Genomic DNA, 14,078 nt, shown 5'->3' on the forward strand with positions numbered 1-14,078 from the left:
GGATTTCGTGTAATCCGGATTAGAACGCGATGACAGACTGTTATTTAGTATAGAAATCGCAGTTGATTACGTCTCTGCTCTGGGAATTACTAGTCGGGGAAGAAAATAGAGGAATTAGATAGATAGATAAAGAGAGAGAGAGAGAGAGAGAGAGAGAGAGAGAGAGAGAGAGAGAGAGAGAGAGAGAGAGAGAGAGAGAGAGAGAGAGGGGGAGGGGGGGGGGGCTCGTCGGGGCAACCGCACCAATTCCCCTTCGTCGTATTACACATATTAAAGTCAATAAAAATCGCCCTTGATAATCTGATGACTGGCACGCGGCCGCTCTCTCTCCCCAACACACACAACAAAAAATAAAAAAATAATAAAAAAAAAATAACTCCCGCTCCATCAAAAGCCATTAAGGAAACCCAAGAGTTGGGGGGGGAAGGGAGGAAGAGGGGGAGAGGGGGAGGAAGTAGGGAAAGAGGGGGGTGGGGGAGGGGATTAAACTGATTATATTGTACAAGATGAATTATTACGGTTTAAAATGGCTCTGCTTCTGTCGCGTTGAGTGAGTCAGTCCATATGAACTCTCGATTGCGCGCGGGACCCATGTAGGCCTACGTTCGGAACCCGGGTCGCGCTTGCCGTTTGTTCTTTGTTTTTATTTGTATGTGTTTATTATTATTATTATTATTATTTCTTTTCTTTCTTTCTTTGGTATGATCTAGTTTTTATTGTAGCCTGCCATCGTTCTTTTTTTTTTTTTTAATCATTGCTTTGAAGAAGTTCGTTTCAATTCTCTCTCGCCGATATTCCAGTTTCTTGGATTGTACTTGTGATGAATTTGATTTTCCCTTTATCGTTATTCCCTTATTTTATATTGCTGCTCCCTATTCCCTCTTCTATTTGCATCATCTCGCTTCGTATTTTCCAGCCAATAATAAGCCCGTATTTTCCTTCCCCAGATGAACCTCGCGATATGATTGGTCACCCAGACGACGACCCGAAGCGCCAGAGAACGCAGTACAACACAGACCCGCTATACACTAATGTAAGTTTTATTGATAGATAATAGTGGTAATAACTGTAATAATGATAATAATAGTATTGATAGTGATAAAGATGATGATAAGATTGTCACAAAGAGTAGACTTGTAATGTTCTTTGCTATTATCATTATTGTTTTTTTTATCATCATCATTATCACTGTTATTGTTGTTATTATCATCGTAATCGTTATCACTATTATTACCAGTAGTAATAGTAGTGTTTCTATTATTGGTACTATAATAATTACCATTATTATTGTTAATTCCTTGTTCAGGAAGGTGTTGTCGTGACAGAAATAAATGATTATTATAAAACACCGATTCCGATAGCTCTGCCTCAAGTTATTTGCCATAACGAAAGAGTGAAAGAGAGACGGGGTGGGGGGGGAGCTCTCGATGCATTACCAGTCTGACGAAGATATTATTCATCGCCGGAATTATGATGGGGCGATATTGCACAACTGAGAGCAATGTGAGGGACCTCCTCCTCCTTCTTCTTCTTCTCCTGCTCCTCCTCCTCCTTCTTCTCCTCCTTCTCCTCCTTCTCCTCCTCTCCTCCTCCTCTTTTTTTCTCCTCCCCTTATTTTTATTATGCTCATCATCCTCATCGTTTTCCCTTCGTTTCTTGTGTTATTATCCTTCTCCCCTCCATCTTATTCCTCCTCCTCCTCCTTCTCCTCCTCCTCCTTCTCCTCCTCCTCCTCCTCCTCCTCCTCCTCCTCCTCCTCCTCCTCCTCCTCCTCCTCCCTCCTCCTCCTCTCTCCCTCCTTCCCCTTCCTCCTGCTCCCCTCCTCCTCCTCCTCCTCCCCCTCCTCCACCACCCCTCAATTTCTCTCTTGTCTCTCCTCGTGTTCTTCTCTCCCCTCCCACCCCACTCCCAAATCATCTCTCAGGGCCAGTACCATTTATACTGCAGAACTTGCCCCTGACCTCTTAACTGTCGAATGTGAATGAGGATAATTTGTTTTCTATAAGACAAACAGAAAACGTATTTCCTTACTGACCCCCTACCCCCCCCCCCTCCCTTCTCTCTCTCTCCTTTCTCTCCTATCTCCTCTCTGTTTCTCTCCTTTTCCCTTTTTTTTTTATGTTTAAGCTTTTCTCTCCTCTTGTCTCCCATATTTCCTCTCCTAGTTTCGTCTATTCTTTTTTGGTTACCTGTCCTTCTCTTCGCTTCTTTCTTTCGTTCCTTCTACCTCTTCTTTATCTTTCTCCTCCACTTCCTCCTCTCTCCTCATCCTATTCCTCGTCCATCTATTTGACCTCTCTCCTTCCTTCTCTTTCTCTTCCTGGATTCTTGGTCTTCCTCCTCCTCCTCCTCCTCTCCCCCTTTCTTCCTTTCACCCCCTTTCCTCCTCTCCTATCTATCTATCCTCTCCCTCCCCCTTGTTCCCTTTTCGTAAGGCAGCTGAAGACAAAGGGATCGTATTCCACAATCTCGAAGAAAATGGAGGAAGCTCCGATGTCTTACAGCAAAATTGAGCAATAAAACAGATTTATTACACCTTGGTGCTCCAAATCACCCAAACAAAGCAGTCTATATCTTTCATAACTACCATTCCCTCGAGGTCATTTGTAATCTTATTGGTCAATTCACGATATGAAAGCCCCCTCTCCCCCCTCGCCCCTGCCCCCCTTGCCCCTCCCCCCACCGGCGGTCAACGGCAGCCAATCAAAGCCTCGGATCATATTCTTGGTTACGTGAAGTAGCCAATCACTGGCCTTATTACCTGCTTTGAAATTCCGAGAGGCGCCGTGCCAATCTCAATTTGTTGGGGCAGCTGATTTATGAGGGAGTTACGGCCCCTTTTATTTGTCTTCGGGCGGTTCCTCCTTCGCCTTTTATTTGCGCCGGGATCGTAGTCTCCTGGAGTTATGGCGCAGACATTTTGGTTTATGGCAGTCATGGTGCCGGCCGGGGACGACGTGCAGTCACACATCCCTCTCCTCCCCTCTGTCCCTCTCCCCTCTTTCGTCTGTCCCTCCTCCCCGCTTCCCTCTCTCTCCCCTGGCCCCTCGTTCCCCTCTCCCTCTCCCTCTCCCTCTGCCCTCCCCAACCCTTCCCTTCCATTCTCCTCTCTTCCTCTGCCGCCATGATTGCTCTGCCTTTATTTCAGTTCTTTGGCGTTTTCTTTCTTTCTGTTTCGCGTTTTCTTTCTCGCTCTTTCCTTTCCTGTTTTTTCCCTCTCCTTTGCCGCTTTGTTTTTAATCCCTTTCCTCCTTTCATTTTCCCCTTCGCCACCATTTCGATTCCTTCATCCCTTGGTATCTCCCCTTTTCTTCCTCCCTCTTTTCCTTTCCTCTTCCCTCTCCCTCTTCTCCTTTCTTCTACTTCTTTCCTTTCCGTTTCATTCCTCTCTCGTTCTCTTCATTTCCCTTCTTCTTTCTCCTGCTCTCTCGTTGTCTTCTTTCTCTTTCTCTTCCTTTCTCTTCCCCTTCCTCCTCCTTTGTCTCCTTGCCTCCGTATTGCTTCCTCCTCCGTCCATTACCCAGCGTCTAGGATGTCCCCGTCACAGATCCTCTCCCCTCCCCCCCCCTTCCCTGTTCTCTTACTTCTAGGGGAGTCCTTGGTCAATGAAAGGCCTTTTTATCGTTTTTCCATTATATTCGGCTCCGATTTTACTTATTGGCTTTTTTTTTACTTTTTTCGCATTTTTGAGTTGTGGCTGGACGGGGCCCTCCCCCTCGGCGACAGTGACACAATACGAGTGTCGATGCTGTGTCGATACTGTGAATTTCAGCGTCCACTTTGTGTCTCTCCTTCCCTAGCAGACAGCTCCCTTTCTCTCTCTCTATCCATCTTTTATCTGTCTATTTTCCTAGCTGTCTGTCTATCCTTCTCACTTTCTGTACTTCCTTTTTGATCTCTCTCTCTCTCTCTCTCTCTCTCTCTCTCTCTCTCTCTCTCTCTCTCTCTCTCTCTCTCTCTCTCTCTCTCTCTTCTCTCTCTCTTTCTCTCTCTCCTTCGCGTGCCAGAAGGAATAACGAAAGAATCTGGATGAAATTCCGATAAGTCTCCGCAGAAACAACTTTAGTCTACTCAATGCAAAATTCTTTTGTGATTTCGTCGATGAAATCTGTGATTTTTTTTTCTTCTCTTTCTTCTTTATATTCTTGACGCGTCTTGCTTTTTGGAAGCTTAAATATTAAAGTGGTACTTAGCAGGACCTTGTTTACCTTACCGATCGGGGCGACCTCGCGCGCTCTCTTGCACGGCGTCCGGACACGCCCACGGCCAAATGACACCTCGCCCGCGCCTTTCGACCTGTTGTCACGCCCATCACTCACTTGGCCATCAGCTACACCCACCCATTTGCACGTTCTCCTCCCTCTCCCTGCCCCCGCCCCCGCCCCACCCCTCTTACGGAATCAATGCCCAGTAATGACTTTTATGATGTAAGAGTGGCGGGTAAATACACTAACCGCATGCCCGCCCGCACGCCCACGCCAGCGCTCTCTGCCATCTTCGCCATCATCATCGTCGTCATCGTCATCGCCGGGATAATCGGAGGGTTGTCACGCGAGCCGAGGTGGGGGGGGGGTCGAGGCTTCGTTCCCTACCTTTCGATCGCCAGAGTAACGTGTAGACGCACTCAGAGGGCCTCGTCAGGTACGCTGCTGTGTCACGCCCCTGCCCCACCCCCCTCCACTCTCTCCTTTCTAGCCCCCCCCACCCCTCGCCTCCCCTCTCCTCTCCTCCTTCCCTTCTTCCCCTCTCTGTCCACCCTTCGGTCCCTCTCGCTCCCCCTCGGCCTCTGCAGGGTCGCCAGCCATCTTGGAATGTCAAGCTGCAGTTCTTCCTTGGCCTCTGCTCCTCCTCCTCCTCCTTCATCCCCCTCCTGCTCTCCCCTTCCCTTCCCCCTTCATCCATCTCCCTCTCCTCCACCCCCCACCCTCCTCCTCCACCCCACCCCCGCGGCCAGTCATTGTTCGAGCAGAGAATTACCTAATGAGTGTAAGGAGTAACGGCCGGAAAATTAATCATTTGCGGAAGGAGCGATTGGCGGCCCGTCGCTCGGCCGAGGAAGGCGCGGCCGGGGACGCCGCTCGGATATCCTGCTGCGACGGCTTGGCCTCCTGTGTGTGTGTGTGTGTGTGTGTGTGTGTGTGTGTGTGTGTGTGTGTGTGTGTGTGTGTGTGTGTGTGTGTGTGTGTGTGTGTGCATGCAAGCGAGAATGCTTGAGCGCGGGCGACGGTCATGCATAAGCATGAGCGACGCCCCGAGCCGGACACGGGGGCCGACGGCGGGTGACGAGACGCCTCGGAGGCGGAGGAGGAACCGCCGCCGCCTCGGCTCCCGTGCCACCCGACTCCTCCAGTTGGCAGCATGATACCTTGCAACGCCGGCTTTGCAACTGGAGGACAGCGCTCCGTGACGGGGAGTGCAACATTGCCGCTCTTATGCAAACACGCGACTGAACTACCGCATTTAATACCACCTCCCCCCCTCCCCCCCAAGCAGCAGGGGGGCGCGTGCCGAGAAGGCGGCCGTCACGCCCGGGCCGCGCGCTAATGCCCGTGCTGAATATAAATTGGATATTGGAGCGAGGCGAGGCGGCCGCAGCAAAAAGGAAGGGCGCCTCCGAGTACTGTGTCTGCGGCACCACGGCGGCGGTCGGCAGCAGCGTCGCGGCCGCGAGAGCGAAGCATCCCGTACGCCGAAGGAGAGAAGGACGGCCACAGTCCACCTCCCGACTTGCGGCCTCGTCGATAATCGGCCTTGTCCCCGCGGGAGCCGAGTCGCGACCGTATTTGAAGTGTGCACGTCAAGTTACGTCAGCGCCAGCAGCGCCTTCTGCCTTCGCGCCTCGCTTGCCTCTTCCGCCCTCGCGAGCGAAGTGGCCCCTGAAGGCTTCGGAAAAACGTTGATTTGTCATTATGCACGTTGACTCGTGAATTTCGCCAGAGGGAGAATCGATCCAACAAAGCATGCCACAGAGCATCGTTAGATTCATTACTAACATTATGTTTTTTTTTTTTTTTATCCCTTATATCCACAGCTTGATTTATTCCTCTTTGTAACCGCCTTTATTCTACAGTTGCTCTCCTCCCCCTTTATCATTCCCGCTTCTCACCGCCTCTCTCTCCGGCAGATGTTATGGTCGAAGCAAGCCTGGCCGGCCCTCAAGACCGAAGACGCCACCAAGACGTTGCTTCCAGACCTCGGCGGTGGCGTCACGGGGGGCGCCGCTTCCCCCTACAGGTAGGTCGAGAGTCACGCAGGTCCTGTCTTCTCATGTGTGTGTGCGTTTTATTTTTATTTTTGATAAGGATGTTATACAAGTTTGCGTTCGCGTGTTGAATGTGTGTGTGTGTGTGTGTGTGTGTGTGTGTGTGTGTGTGCGTGTGTGTGTGTGTGTGTGTGTTTCTGATGCAAATGCGCCACGTCCTGTACCAACTTGACACTAATTGCCCCTCCCCCCGCCTCTCCTCCAGCAGCGTCCAGTCGTTCGTGGACCACCCGGCCAGCTACCCGTCAGTGTCCGCCGCCTCCGCCTCCACCGACGCCCTCTACGAGACGATGGCCATGACGCAATCCAACACCAACCAGGTCTACTCGCCTCCTCTCGCTACTTCTCTCGGTAAGTCGCGCCTCAGGATGTTTGTCACTCCTTCTTCTCCTTTCGGTTCTTATCCTCTTCTCCCTCCTTGGTTTCCTTCTCATCTCCTTTTTGTGTCACAACTTTCGGGTGAAATCTTCGTTCTTGTGAGTTCTTACGTTTCCTTCCTATATATTTTTTTTTCTGATTCTCATCCTCCTGCTTTCTTCATCTCTAACCTCCCTTCCTCTCATTCCCCATCTCCCTCTCGCTTCCTCCCCTTCCTTCCCTTTCCTCCTTCCCTCCCTCCCTCCCTCCCTCCCTCCCTCCCTCCCTCCCTCCCTCTTCGAAGACGGCGTCGGCGGGTCCACGTCATCTCTTGTGGGTTCATGGTGATGGGTTTGGTGATGTCCGTAGTTCGTTGAAAATGAGAAAAGAAAAGTAAGGAAAAAGCAAAGCCAAAGATAGAAAAGCTCAAACTAGAATGTTGTTTCATAAGTGCAGAAAAGGAGGGCGAAAGAGCAGAAAAAAAAGGGTCTCAGAAACCAGATTCTTTTTTTTTCCGCTCTGTCCCCTCCTGTTTGACAAGAAAGAAGAATAGAGAAAGTAAAGAAAGTTAAGCAAAGAAAGAGAGAGAAAGAGAGAAACTCAAGAAAATAACTGTGTGGTTGGCCTCCTACAGGTAGCGCAGGTGGACTGACACCTCTCACACCCATCACCATGCAAGATGTGAAGCCCGTGCTCGCCGCTCCTTCAGTCCTTGACACAACCGCATCCCAGTTCCATCAAGGTAAGCATCCCCCCTCGAAGCGCCTCCCCCCCCTCCCTTCCCCCCTTCCCCCTTTCCATCCACCCATCCATCCGCGCAGCCCATCGGCTCATCCACCCATCCATCCGCGCAGCCCATCGGCTCATCCATCCCATCCATCCCGCGACGTTCGGGCTCGCTGGCGCCGACGTCCCTCCGGCCATCGCGGAGGCATTTGCGGATCTGTGTAAATCTCCATCCATCACATGCATTATTCACTTACTATTATCGTTCATCTTTATTATCCTCATGCATCACCCTCATTCTCGGGGCATCTTGTCGCTCTGAATCATTCTCGATGTAAGGAATCAGGTTGGATATGAATCGCAGGGCATGGAAGCGCGGCTAGAACGTATCCACTTTCGGCGACACGCACGGCTGCGTCTCAAACGCATCTACAGAACCGCGCCGACACAATTTAATCACGGGAGATCCGCGCCATCTTCGGGGATTCTCGGCTGTTCTTGCGAGTGCGACGAGCGGGGAAGAAAGGGAGAGAGAGAGAGAGAGAGTAAAGAGGAGAGAGGGAGAGAGATCCGGCCTGGGAACCTGAGCCAAGTTTAGCCATAAAGTCGAGGGAATCACCGGCCACAAGTTCGTCTCCGGGGCTGTTAAGTCAGCAAGTTTGCTTGGAAGTCATCGCACTACGCACGGATCGCGCGGAGAAAGTTTACATTAGGTCGGAATCTGCTCCGAGACGGCGCTGAAATTCCCCATGAAATGCGTCCGTCTTGCAGGCATCGCCAGCGAGACCGTGAATCCTGCGAGACCGCGCGCCCGTGGCAAGGACCCGAGGCGAGGACCCGAGGCGAGGACCCGAGGCGAGGACCCGAATGGAGCTCCTTGGCCGGGTCGGGCCGAGGGGGACGGCCTTTCTGAGCATTCGCCCTTCTCTCTCTCTCTCTCTCTCTCTCTCTCTCTCTCTCTCTCTCTCTCTCTCTCTCTCCTCTCTCTCTCTCTCTCTCTCTCTCTCTCTCCCTCCCTCCCTCTCCCTCCCTCCCTCCCTCCCTCCCTCTCCTCTCCACCCTCTTTCTCTCTCTCTCTTTCTCCTTTACTTTCTCTCTCTCCTTCTCCGTGTCCCTTTTCTTCTCCGTCTCCCTCTCCCTCTCTCCCTCCTCTTCCCCCGCCCCCTCGGCCTCCCCCTCAAGACGGCACTAGATCGGCAGCCATTTTGGGAGGTGACTTTCCCTTCTTATATGGCTTTTTCTAGTAGACTTCGGCCCGACTTTAATGGCCATTCCAGTCCTCCGTCACCCGCGCGGCTCTCCAGCTTTCGCCTGGCCTCCCAAAAAGCGCCTCCGTCACCCACGTAAAATCTGTGTGTGTACTTAAGGGCGGGCGACGCGGGCCGCGAGTAAGATATCCTGGGCTGCCGCAGCCGTAACTCATCTTGCGTCCGCCAACAATGTCGGGACAATGGTGGATTTTACAGTCGCGGCGCCGTATTCAGCCATGGAATTTTATCGCCGTTTCGCTGCCGTGAAAAGCGGGATTCTATGAACACTTTGATTTATCGAACAAGGCCTGCCTGGCTCGGGATCAGAGGAGGAAGAAAAAGAAGAAGAAGAAGAAGAAGAAGGAGATCAACGGGGGGAGGAAGGAAGAGAGGGAGGGGAGGAGGGTGGAAGGGAGGGAGGGGAGAAGGAAGAGAGGGAACAGGGGAGAAAAGGGGAGGAGGAGGAGGAAGGAGGGGAGGAGAAAGGGAGGGAGCGAGAGGGGATTTCACGAGGGAGAAAAGAGCGGCTTTTTCAGCAACCGGAGCGGGTGACCGTCGCTTGGAAGAAATATTTAGTGGGCACAAAGCACTCCCCGGAACGAGCTGTTGAGCGCTGTTCGGGCGTCATAAGCTAAAGGAAACCGATCCCAAGAAGCCATCGAAGTCCGCGTTGCAAGATGAAGGATGCCGTTGCAAGGACGCTGGTCGGCGCGGGGAGGCGGGGCTGGAGGAGGGTGGCCGGGGGCGGGAGCGCTCATTTCCATTTCCACCTCCATTTCCTTTTTCATTCATTTCCATTTTCATTCACTTTCATTTCTACTTCCGTTTCCATTTTCGCTCGTTTTCATTCCCTCTTTCATTTTTGGCTCACTTCCATTTTCATTTCCATCGAATTTCAGTCTCATTTCACTCGTTTTCATTCTCGCTGTCACTCATCTCCGTGTTCATATTCCCTCTTTCTTTTGTTTTTTTTTTCTCTTTGTTACATATGTGTTATCTACTTTTCGGTTTTGTTTTGTGTTCCCATGTGTTCTAACCTTCTAACGTGTTTATTTTCTTGTTTTCCTCTGTTTTCCCTGTTCTCTCCTCTCACCCAACAATTACATCATAATGAAAACGAAATCTAATATCCCTCATTTCCGTCAACAACTCTATTAATCCATCGCCAATCCATCCATCCCTTAACATCTGTCGAGAAGTCAAAACCAAAATAATAATGATAAATAAAAAATAACATTTTTTTGCTGTTGCTGATCTTACTGACGAAGGTGTCTGGTCCACTGTCATATAACTGGCTAGGAATCCTGGAACCGGGAACTGGGACTGGGAATCAAACCCCTTGCATGTTATATCATCATCTGTTGCATGAGAATTCATTATACATTAGTGCTGTGCATGGACGCCCATTTTGTTGTTGCATGATTGCATGATAACTATGTGTTTTTTTTTTCCTCTGTCTGTGATCTGAAATATATTATTTTTGTTGTAGCTCTTTCAGTATGAGTTCATTTTTGTTTTGATATTTTTTTTCCATTAAATGTGTCTGTAATAGAGTTCAGTTGCTTTTTCATGCAAGATAATTTTGACTTAAATGCACATTAGCACCTGTGCACTAATTTGCACCTGCACTTTGCACCTGTAGAAGTGACTGAGGGACGCAGCCCGGGCGGTGCAGCCACAGCCTTAGCACAAGCAGTGCTTGGCGAGCCCGCCCGCCCTCACCCCCGCCTGGCCCTCGCCTCAGCGCCCTCCGAGGGCGTGGGGCGTCGGCTGAGTGCGGAGGGAGCCTCGCGCGTCGTCTCCGCGCCACGAAGGAGCGCCGAGGACCGCCCCTCCCTCGAGGTCGAGGTCGCTTCCGGCCGACTTCGAGGGCGAGGTCCTCGCGCTCGCTCGTGTCGCGGCCGATGTGCGGCACTGAGGGCGGACGGCGCTCTTAGGGCTGGCGTTGGCTGCGTCCCGTAGATGAGCTCTTATTTTTATGTTGTTTGAGAAGCGCCGCCGCGCCCTCTCGGCAAGGAGGAGCCGCCCGGAGGAGCGAGAGCCTCCTCATGGCGACCGCCTTGCGGTGGGGACGCGCGGGCTCGACGCCGCGGCCGCGGGCTCACTCGTCTCTTAGGAGGGATATCAAGGGGGGTTTGAGAAGTTCTTTGATGAAGTGTAAGGGTCTGGGGTCTGAATTCACGGGACTTCATAGCACTGAGACGAGCCCAAGCCCGTGGGCGGCGCCGCGCGGGCGCGCCCGATCGCCGGCTGTAGTTGAGTGTGTGAGTGTGATGGGAAGTTGTTATCTGCACGTCAGGTGGGTCCGTCTACACCCCCCTGAGCAGCACGCAGCCTCAGCCCTCCTCAAACGCCGCCTACACCACCGCGGCCGCCCACTACCCGGACCACACGCCCGTGTCGCCCGCCCAGTGCACGTCGAGCGAGAGCGTGACGTCGCTGGACACGCTGGTGGTGGCGCCCTGCTCGTCGCCGCTCAAGGCGGACACGCCCTGCACCTCTGCCCTCACGGTCCTCCAGCCCGCGTCGCACGCCCACGCCGCCACCCACCACGTCCCCAACCATGCACACACCCACGTGCATACCCCATCGCATGCCCACGTACCCATGCATGCCCATGCCGCGGTCACTCCCGACCCGACCTACACCACCCTCCCGCCCATCACGCACTACTCAGGTAAGCCTCCGCCCCTCCGCCCTTCCCTTCCCAGGTAAGTCCCCCCAACCCGGCTCTCCTCCCACTCATCTCCCTCGAGTCTGCACCCCGCACGCCCACTTGCATGTCCACGCCCGCGTTCCGCCCACGCCCGGGTCTTGCCGCGTGGCCTCCCCCAGAGGGTCCCGCTTCCAGATTCCCAGTCCCTCCGGAGCGTCTCCGTCGCCCTCCTCTCGGCCAGTTGCCCAGACACCTCCGTCGCCACTTCACGTGGCCCTTCGAGGCGGCCGTTCATTTTTAGGTCTTTATTCTCATTTTTATGGCCAAAACAGTAGGATTTACGCCCCGCCTATTTTCCCCTGAGAAATCGAAGGAAGGTCACCTGAAGCCTAGAATCTCCCCAGCCGCCAAAGGCTTTCAAGTCGCTCTGCCCCCATCCAGACAGGGATTGCATACATGTCAGTCCAGATAATCTATTTTTATTCTCCCTATTTATTTACATGTTTATTCATCGTTACTCAGTGTATTTATTTATCTGTTACTTTATTTTTATTTACTCACGCCTTTTATTTATTCATTTCCATTCGTGTTTCCTTTTTTTTATGTGTCTGATTGCGCTGCCGACCTACGCGACTAACGACTTCGTTCTTCCTCCCTCAGGCACGGCCGGGTCCATGGCAGACTACACGTACTCGTCACCGTACACTCAGTATTCCTCCGCGTACCCCACTTATGGCTACGGCACGGGGGGTCTCCTTAGTAAGTAACTGTGAGTATTGGTGTACCTTATCTTTTTTGGTTCTTTGTGTTGGCCTGTTCCCTTTTTTTCCTCTCGCTTTTCTGTTTTCCCTGTGGCTCGCTTTCTTACTTTTTCTGCTCTCTCTCTCTCTCTCTCTCTCTCTCTCTCTCTCTCTCTCTCTCTCTCTCTCTCTCTCTCTCTCTCTCTCTCTCTCTCTCTCTCTCTCTCTCTCCACTCTCTCTCTCTCTCTCTCTCTCTCTCTCTCTCTCTCTCTCTCTCTCTCTCTCTCTCTCTCTCTCTCCTGATTCTTTTTTCCGTTCACGTCCATCGATTTGGTTTTCCCCTTTTCCGTATTTCCTGAATTCTCCTCCTTGGCATCACGGATATATAGACTTAGAAGTTAGTTCCACCATAGTTTTCCTAAGACACGGATAGAGAATACTCCAGGTGACAGGATGCAGGTTCAGTCTTTGCAAAGCCGATGCACTTGCAGTAGAAGTAGATACTTTTCTGCATTTTAAGCTTTCAAAATATCCTAACCTTGTCCCTTTTCGCGCCCGCAGACATGGGGAACTACTCGAGCTCCAGCAACGGTGGTAACAACAGCAGCGGCGGTGGCAACAGCGCCAACAGCAACGCCACCACCAACAGCGCCAACACCACCCCCACCAACAACAACAACAACAGTCACAACAACACGGCGGCGCGGCTGCGCATGCTGCAGTCGTCCCTGGGCGCCTCCATGTGCGGCAGACAGGACCGCTGCACGTAACGCTGTGACGTCACCTCGTCTCTGCTGTGCGTCCGTTGGCGAGCAGGTGTCCGGCTTATCAAGACAACTGTGATGCGACAGACCTCCGCTCCCCCTCCTCGCTGCCCCTCCCCCTCCCGAGGGTCTCCCCTCCCCCCTCCCTTCCCTCCCGCGCTCCGGAGGCAAGAGCCTCGCGCAGACGCGGCCGCGAGAGAAGGACTGAGGGAGAAGGAAGATCGCGATGAACCAGAGATTTATATATGTGGATAAGGAGCTGCAGAAGTCAGAGAAGAATAGCGAAGACGTCTACGAAGAGGAGGAGAAGCCAAAAAGGACCCGAAGACAAAAAGAGAAAGGAACACAAGTCTCCACGACCTGCGCGCCACGAGCCGCGGAGAGAGCGAGAGACGACCTCTAGTATAGCTGAGTGCGTGTTTGAGCAGCACGGACCGATCTCTTAGCTAGGATACCAAAGAATACCCACTCAAGTCACGAGCTTGCTTGAGTCGTGGCGGCCGAACGACCCTTTCCTTCTTCAGGCACACGCGTTCACTTCAGGAACGAACACCTCACGGTCAACACAGCCCCCTCCCCCCGCCTCTTGCCCTCCCCCCTCCCTCCCTCCTGCCCCTCTGCCCGAGGCATTTCATCTTGTACATAGCACCCGTCGACGCAGGCCTTTCCTGGTGTGCCTGAAGGAGGCAAGCGAGGGGCGCCGACTCGCACACCTCTTTCCACTCTGGGCGCGGCGGGGAAGCCTTCCTCCCGACGCGGGATGAAAGCAGCCTGTCCCCGGCGCCGGCCACTCTCCTCTGTCGGGTCTCGGTTTTCTGTTTTGTTTTTGGGGTTTGTCGCTGTCCAGGACCTAGATCTACTGACTCGTGTTTTTGGCATCGATCAAAAACTTTCTAAATCCCTGTATCGTTTAAGTTTTATTATGATTTTATTTTTCATCATGATAATATATGTAATTTTTTTTTCAAACAAAGACGCCTGTGAAATGGTGATTCGATTACCTCTTTTTATATATATATACGAATATATATATTATATATATATACATATATACCTCTTATTTTGTCTTGAAGAGGCTAAGAAAAACAACAAGAAAGCGGTTGAGTGTTCCGCGGGCGGCCGTCCGGGCCCTCGGGCGCTGCTGTTAACCAAAGAGGCGTTTTTGGCTTCTGTCTCCCAGCCTGTGTGGTACAAGGCGAAGCTTAGTCAGGTGGACCTCTCGTGGCACGGAGGTTGCTAATCAGGCCTCCGTTTTATAGGAGGCCATGTTTTTTTGTATAGACATGTTTTTAAAAAAGAAAGAAAAAAAAAAGAATGATGAC

The 14,078-nt window shown here is 52.1% G+C and overlaps 1 protein-coding gene across 7 annotated transcripts in view; it reads left to right on the top strand.

Annotated features, from left to right (window-relative positions):
- Positions 1 to 14,078, top strand: part of LOC119568389 (paired box protein Pax-5-like) — a 211,538-nt gene that overhangs the window by 195,911 nt on the left and 1,549 nt on the right. For 3 of the 7 annotated variants that reach the window (XM_037916876.1, XM_037916875.1, XM_037916878.1), the window contains 6 exons: positions 948 to 1,033; positions 6,125 to 6,234; positions 6,468 to 6,613; positions 7,254 to 7,361; positions 11,912 to 12,010; positions 12,554 to 14,078. The exon at positions 12,554 to 14,078 is cut by the window's right edge and continues 1,549 nt beyond it. In XM_037916876.1, the coding sequence (XP_037772804.1) occupies positions 948 to 1,033; positions 6,125 to 6,234; positions 6,468 to 6,613; positions 7,254 to 7,361; positions 11,912 to 12,010; positions 12,554 to 12,762 (758 nt within the window). In that variant the 3' untranslated portion in view covers positions 12,763 to 14,078. Of the gene's footprint in view, positions 1 to 947; positions 1,034 to 6,124; positions 6,235 to 6,467; positions 6,614 to 7,253; positions 7,362 to 11,911; positions 12,021 to 12,553 lie in introns of all 7 variants that reach the window. The other 4 variants (XM_037916881.1, XM_037916877.1, XM_037916880.1 and 1 more) reach the window with 4 other exon arrangements.

This window comes from Penaeus monodon, chromosome 43 (genome assembly GCF_015228065.2).
Source record: "Penaeus monodon isolate SGIC_2016 chromosome 43, NSTDA_Pmon_1, whole genome shotgun sequence".
NCBI lineage: Eukaryota > Metazoa > Arthropoda > Malacostraca > Decapoda > Penaeidae > Penaeus > Penaeus monodon.